The sequence below is a fragment of the Myripristis murdjan genome, chromosome 13 (assembly GCF_902150065.1).
Source record: "Myripristis murdjan chromosome 13, fMyrMur1.1, whole genome shotgun sequence".
NCBI lineage: Eukaryota > Metazoa > Chordata > Actinopteri > Holocentriformes > Holocentridae > Myripristis > Myripristis murdjan.
The window spans coordinates 3,579,189-3,587,138 of NC_043992.1; the positions used below are offsets into that span (position 1 = coordinate 3,579,189).

Sequence of the window (7,950 nt, forward strand, 5' to 3'; positions counted from 1 at the left end):
GTGCGCGCGCTAATGCTATCATTAATATGTGGGAAATTAAGACATCATGAGCGCTGACATACAATCTCATGTTTAGCTGGTCCAGCTGCTTCCACATCCCTGTGCTGTGTTTGGCTGAGCCTCCTGGACTCTTTTGGAGTTGTTGTTTTTTTTTTTTTTTTTGCCAATTTGGGAGGGAGCTTTTCTTCCTTCTTCATGTAAACAAAAAAAATTAAATACTGCACCTGAACATGAACTCATTTGAGTGTTTGTTTATTGGGGTTAAAATAGTTGCCAAGTACAATAAAAAACTTGCACTCTCTCTCTCTCTCTTATCATATTCAACAGAATCATATCATGATTGTGGGGTGATTTTGGGAATATCATGACAAAATTCTGCTTTCTAAACTGATGACAGTAAATAAATAAATAAATACATAGTTAAATGATAAAAAAAAAAAAACTTTCGAAATTAAGTATAAAACATCACAAGAAATCTTTCTTTGAAAATTTTGTTTGACATCACACCAAAGATTACAGTTGCTATTATTACACTCACTTCTGAACGTGAATTGAATTTTTACAAAATAGGGAAAATGATTTTTTGCACAAGCAGGCTGTTCAATTCAGGCTTCAGAACTGAAAAGAACAACAACAACACAATCATAATCACGGGAAACAGATTTGTACATTTGGATTGTGTGTGTGTGTGTGTGTGTGTGTGTGTGTGTGTGTGTGTGTGTGTGTGTGTACCGGAGCAGTGGGCCCGCGGTGCTGGGCGGAGCTGGCTGTTGACACACTGAGCCCTCTGAAAGGCACACACAGATTTATACAGCCTGCCGTTGCTGCCACACACGGCTCTGTGGCGCCCCCTGTGGCAGTCCAGGACACACCCCCGAGGCCACATGTTCTCCGAGATTAGGAAAGGCTAAAACACACACACACACACACACACACACACACACACACACACACACACACACACACACACACTAAAGTTTTCAGTCATACCTATGACACGTGGTGCTTTGTTACTAACAGCAGATGTAATTACAGAGCTGGAACTGTGAAACATGACGAAACATCTGTCAGTGGGATGAAATAATCCCACTGACAAAAATAATACTGCTGCACAGTATATTGCACACTCCAGTGAATATGTTTATATTGCACATTGCCTATGAAATAACTACACAGTGTCCAGATTTCTCCACAGCCTGGTGATATTTAACCGAGTTCAGTTCTTTGATGGCACGTGGATAAAAACTGGTCAAGAGTCTGGAGGTCCAGGTCTTCATAAAAATGATAAAAATAAATAAAAACTAAAAATAAACTCCTGTTTTTACAAAAAAAAAAAAAAAAATCTAAGGTGCGTATTTCAAATCCACATGATACAAGTGTAAATAAGACAGCTGCTGTAAGGTTTATTTTTCCACTTTAACGGAGCTAGGCTAACCACTCCCATAGACTTCAAGTCTTCATGCTAAGCTAACAGGAAATGTAACTGAACCTCTGGATGTACAGAGGTGAAAACAGTATCCAACATCTTGTCTCAGCTGGAAAAAAAAAGGTATTTTGGCCCAAACATTGGAGAGTTCCTTTATGATGTAGATTATTGCGGCGTGGCCACCTTCTGTCAGCGTTTGCAGCATTTAAGCCCTGTGCTCCCTTCTCAGTCCAGGACATGAGCAGCTCTTCACACTAACTTTGCTGCTAGCCAGCATGTCAGGCCTCTAATGTCTCACTTTGGTGGAGAGATGGAGAGAGGAGGAGGGAGAGGAAAAGAGGAGAGGAAAGAAGGAAAGGCAGAGCGAGAGAGAGAAGGAGTGTTGAGGGAGGAAGAGAGAAAGACGGAGAGGAGGGAGAGTCACGGCAGCCGACACATTTCCAAAAACCTGCCAACATTTCAACACAGCTGAACAGAGGAAACGAGTGTGTGAGGAAGACTGTGTGTGTGTGTGTGTGTGTGTGTGTGTGTGTGTGTGTGTTGGCCTTCACCTGCCATCGTACCTGTGAGAGCTCCAATTTTACAAACTACTGAGAAAATAAACTTCTGTGATTGAGGCAAGGATGCCAAGTCCTCTGCACGCACACACACACACACACACACACACACACACACACACACACACACTGAAAGCAGGAGAAAGGAGCTTGGCTTCCTGAGTTTGACTCGTGTTGAATGAGTTCTTCTGAAGCTCAGCAGGAGCTCAGACGTGCGCTGACATGCAGGACGAATGTCAAACTCCAAAAGCCTCTGAAACAAAGCAAATCACATCCAAAGCCCTGAAGTCCACCATGAGACAGAGATCACACTCTCCCTCTCCTCAGAGTTCACACACCTCGCTCTGCCATCAGCTTCCTGTTTCCAAAGAGAAAAAGAGAGCTCTGCTATACAAGCTAGCAGCATGGACTGCTTTATGGCACCAGAGTGATGGTGAAAAAAATGTTCAAGCCATTCAGGGAAGCAAAAAAAAAAAAAAAAAAAACAAGAGACGAGCGAGGCTGAAGCTGCTAAAAGTTTCAGGCAAACATTCCCAAAGACACAGCTCCTCTCTCATGTTTTTCATTTTGTGCGTCTGATTCAAAGGCAGAACAAAGAAACAGCTCCTCTCCTGAAGAAACTCTGAGCAGACGAGCAGAGCAGGGAGCCTGGCTTCTTCACTTCTGCTTTGACTTTTTCTGTTTTCTTCACTCGTTTCTTTACTGATTTCAGAAGCAGCCAAAACGTTTTGTTTGATATGTGATCGACACGTGATGAAGTATTCTTCCTCTTCAACACAAAGACTGCTATCTGACGCCCGTGTGTGCAAGGGTTTATGGGAAATGGGGTCCTCATTTGAAGAGTCATTACAGCGAGCTCTACAGTCTCATTCTGAAAACGAATAATTTGACAAAGTAGCATTAATGTGACACTGATGTTCAAAAGCACTGTAACATCTGTAATGTGATGTTTGATTAATAAATGATTTGTGACCCCAGATGAAGATGGAGAGGAAACAAGGAGAGGAAACAAGGAGAGGAGAGAGGAAACAAGGACAGGAGAGGAAATAAGGCGAGGAGAAGAGGAAAAAAGGAGAGGAGAGGAGAAAACCAGGAGATGGGAGGAGGAAACAAGGAGAGGAGAGGAAACAAGGAGAGGAGAGGAGGAAACAAGGAGAGTAGAGGAGGAAACAAGGAGAGGAGAGGAGAGGAAAGGAAAGGAGGAAACAGGGAGAGTAGAGGAGGAAACAAGGAGAGGAGAGAAGGAAACAAGGAGAGGAGAGGAGGAAACAAGGAGATGAGAGGAAACAAGGAGATGAGAGGAGGAAACAAGGAGAGGAGAGGAAAGGAAAGGAGGAAACAAGGAGAGTAGAGGAGAGGAAACAAGGAGAGTAGAGGAGAGGAAACAAGGAGAGGAGAGGAGGAAACAAGGAGAGGAGGTGTGGTGGTGCCACAGTCCAAATGAAAACCACATGCTTCATTGGACGGCTGGCATCACACACAACCTCACACATCCCTCCAAAATATACATTTGATTCGTCATGCTGATGCACACACACACACACACGCACACACACGCACACGCACACACACACACACGCACACACATACACACACACACACTCACACACACCAACCCTGGCCAGCCACTCTGCCTTCTCACTCCACTCTATTCTTCATCAATACCTCTTTGTCTATCAACCTTACCTTTCACAGTCACACACACACACACACACACACAAAACCAGCTCTGTCACACAGGAGCAGCTTAGCCGTGGTGATGTCTAACGAGGCTGCCATGATTTAGCGGTGAAGCAGATCTCTGTGCCTCCATGTCCAGGCGTTCACTTCTTTACTGACTGCAGAGATCAATGAGCATCGACCTGGTCCATTCTGCAGACCCTCTTATACTGTCAGCTGAGTGGCCCCAGCCTTCAAAAATAATATGCATATGAAATAAATAATTTAAAATACTGTATGTCCTGAAATCCCTGCAGCCGAAAATCTCCCAATCTGGCAACATGACTGCAACATAAACAGATCCAGATATTTTCAGGGTGAACTGTCAAGCAATCAGGGGCCACCAGGAAGAACCCAACATGCTACACACACACACACACACACACACACACACACACACAGTAGGTAGTGTTTTTCATTAGTCATGGCATGTTTTTTATAATAATTACAGCTGAAACTAATGGTTACTTTCATTAACAGTTAATCTGTTGGTTATTTTCTCCATTAATTTTTTAGCTGTTTGGTCCAGAAAATGTCAGGAAATGGTGAAAAATGTTGATCACAGTTTCCCACAGCCCAAGGCAACGTCTTCAAATGTCTTGTTTTGTCCCAACCAGCCGTCCACAACCCAGAGACATTTAGTTCACTGTCATCGAGGACGAAAGACACCAGAAAAGTGTCACCGTGACTTTGAAAGAAAGCAGAGGAGATGGAAAAGAGGAGTGAAGGAGAGGAGGAGAGCAGGCCAGGTGCAAAGCGCCGAGCAGACTGGACTTCCTGTCAGTCAGGTAGGTACTGCAGCAGCTACAATACACTCACTGTTACCACAATCAACTGCACTGTTTCTGCACCCATAAATGTGTGTGTGTGTGTGTGTGTGTGTGTGAGAGAGAGAGAGAGAGAGAGAGAGAGAAGAGAGAGAACAAGCCTCCACTGTCTCCAAACACCTCACACCTTCTACACACTGCAGAGCTGCTATACCAGACTCCACAGGAAAACACTGAAACGCATCTCCAGAGCTTTGAAAACACACACACACACACACACACACACACACACACATACACACACACACGGATAACGACATGTTCAACAGGTGTAGTACTCTCACGGGATTCCGTAGTGTGTGTGTGTATGTGTGTACTGAACAAGTAATGCCCTCACACACAAAGCAGCACTGTCATACACTGCAATGAAATCTCTCTCTCACACACACACACACACACACACACACACACACACACACACCTTGACTAAACTCCCCTCGTGAAAAAGTGCAGTAACATTGTGTGTGTGGTGTGTGTGTGTGTGGTGCTTGGCTGTGAGCTTACAGCCGCCTCACTGTGCTTCATGGGATTATTTTACCTCTATAATGCTGCTCTATAATATTTCTGTAATATTCCTATAGTGAGCTCTTGAATCCCTGTGGTACTAAATAATGATTTTATAGTGATGTTTTTCCATGCCATAATATGTCTATAGGCTGTTGGTTAATAAACACTGGGTTTACAGTGACCCTTCATATATTTTATGACATTATGTGATTTCTTGCTCTGTGGCATTTCCACTCTTTAGTATTCCTATAATAAGTCCACTTTATTAACCTTTATTTTACCAGGAAGTCCAACTGAGATTAAAAATCTCAGAGACCTGGCCAAGGCAGCAGCCATAAAAAATCTCAACAAATGAAAATGCAACACATACAACCTGATATACTACAATTCACACTAAACCCCTTCAAGGAATACTCCAGTGTTTAGGGCAAATTACCCTTCTTCCAACTTCCTTAAAGGCATTTTTGATGTATAAGTGAAAGATGCAGAAGTCCTACATTTTACTTTGCTGCTCCTCTTAAAATATCATAAGCACACGGAGTCGCGTGTGCAAAACTCCCCAAAACTTTATTGTTCTCCTGGTGGAACAGCCACTGAAACCACATCAAGAACATCAGTGGGACACGACCAGTCTCCACGGAAACCCAAAACTAATGAAACACTAACGGTGCCATTTTCCATCACACAGCAAGAAGCAAGAACTCAGTAAGAGCAAAAAGAAAAGTGGAGACTTTTGTGTTTTTATGAGCTATAATATTCCTTTATGTGCTCATTTTGCTGTGATATTTACATAGCACCCTCATAAAATGTAGTTTTCTCTCTCGCTCTCTCTCTCTCTCTCTCTCTCTCACACACTCACACTCACACACACACACCTGTCCTGTCTATTCCCCTGGGTTGCAGGTTAAATATTTGCCTGGTGGTGTGTGTGTGTGTGTGTGTGGCTGCTGTTACTCTGCTCTACAGGAGCTTTCCTCCAGGTGAGCAAACTTGGACCCGGGATGAGTTTTAGACCAAACCTGGAAACTGAGCTCTTCACACTGCGAGACAGGGCCGCCTTTGACAGCAGCACGGCATTCTGGGATGGCATTGTGTCCTTCAGTTCATACATGAATGTGATAAATATAAACATTATGCTTTGTCTTCAAATTCAATCCAAACTGAGCGAAACCTGAAGGAGCTGGTTTCTCTGGAAGGATTCTGTTTAGTTAAGATTTAAATTAATTTGGATTATGAGTCTGTTACCTTGAAATTGGACTTTTGACCTTTACAGCTCTGATAGATAATATTTTGTGAGTTTGTGTTTTGGCTCCATATGTTTGCTTGTGTTGTTGCTCTGTAACCTGAATGTCTTTCATGATGCTGCCTCCTTGGCCAAGTCTTCCTTAAAAAAAAAAAAAAAAAAAAAGAAAAAAGATCTGTAGCCTCAGCTGGCATTTCCTATTAAAATATATGTTGAATCAAACAGAATAAATTCATTCACATAGACATAAAGAGGGTTTGTTGGATGGTATAGTGGTGCTATAGAGAGCCTTAATGAGTCCATAAACCTTCTGATTTAGTTAAATGATTTATGCTGACCAGAAATCTGCCCTCCGGTGAGATTATTTCACTTTTTTGCAAATCAGTCTGACATATTTCAACAGTTCTTCAGTTAACAGGTGCCAGTGTGTTGAGACAAGGCAGAGTGACGCTCACTCTTAAGGACAAGTCAGAGTCAGAGAACCCTGTAATTTGTTATATTAAAATAAAACAAACTGGCGACAGAGGATAAAGAAGCCAGTGTGCCTTTTCAAAGGCTGAAGAAGGTAGAAGCCCAGAGAAACTGTGTGAAAGGCTTCTTTGTTGAAACCGTGTGGAGAGTCAATTAAAAAAAAAAAAAAATCACAGAAGAAAAATGCCAAAACAAGCTGATCTGGTTCAGAAACGAGAGAAAGTGTGTTATTTGTGGCAGATTTGCTTTTGAAAGAATTAAACTTCAGAATAAAAGATGCCAACAGTACGAAGATAAACACTTCTAGATCAAATTGAATGAAAGGAGTGACTTTGCCTTGTAACAGGTTATTGTCCTCTGCAAAAAAAAAAAAATAATACTAATGATGATAAATAAAATGAAATAAAAATAAATAAATAAAATGTATCAGCTTCCTGATTCTTAATAACCTGGCATGTCTATATAAATATGCAGGCTGTGTGTTTATAAATATATATTTAGAGTGATAACGGGGGTTTCCTACCGCCGCTCTGTCAGGACGGACCGACTCCGACAGCAGGAAGACGAGCAGCGCGCGGCAGGTCAAGGTGAGCGCGAGCATCACTCCTGACACAGCGGGGCACGTGATAAAGAGGAGGAGGAGGAGAGGTCGCGCGCGTCTTGGTCCCTGTCTCTCCGGTGCGCGCGGAGCGGCCACAGCCAGCCGTCAAACGGTCGCGTCACGAGCTCGGCGTCACCTGTGACGTTACCGATGCATGTCGTTGTTGTTGTTGTTGTTGTTGTTGTTGTTTCCAAGTCGTCTCTCCCTCAGGCTCGTGACCCTGCGGCGTTCCCAGGTGGCACTGCGGCGCGCGTAACACTCGGTTCAGGTGACTTTTCTCTTTTGTTCCTGAGGGAAGTGGAGAAAAGTTTCCCTTCTCCTCCGTCCAGGTCTGAGGCTCTGAGGCTCTGAGGCCGAGGTCACAGCCTCCCCGCTTAAAATGCCCTGCCCATTTCCGGTCCACGTGCACAACACCAGTGCGTAAAATCCAAAACAGCTTTCCCAGATACACTGAGCTTGTAGGAATACAGAATAGTAGCTGCGTTTTCATCTTCCTCTTTTTCTTCCTTTCATTTTCTGATGGTAGAACACAAACTCTACTTGTCTCAGTCTCATCTCGCCTGTATCCTCTTATTTGCTTCTGCCAAACCCAAAATTTC

The 7,950-nt window shown here is 43.3% G+C and overlaps 1 protein-coding gene across 1 annotated transcript in view; it reads right to left on the reverse strand.

Annotated features, from left to right (window-relative positions):
* LOC115370445 (SPARC-related modular calcium-binding protein 1-like) overlaps positions 1–7,440 on the reverse strand; it is a 30,884-nt gene extending 23,444 nt beyond the window's left edge. Inside the window, exons 1-2 of the mRNA XM_030067470.1 lie at positions 7,274–7,440; positions 733–907 (exon numbers count right to left, since the gene is read on the reverse strand). Of these exons, the coding sequence (XP_029923330.1) occupies positions 733–907; positions 7,274–7,351 (253 nt within the window). The 5' untranslated portion in view covers positions 7,352–7,440. The remainder of the gene's footprint in view (positions 1–732; positions 908–7,273) is intronic.
* Between the last annotated feature and the right edge of the window lie 510 nt (positions 7,441–7,950).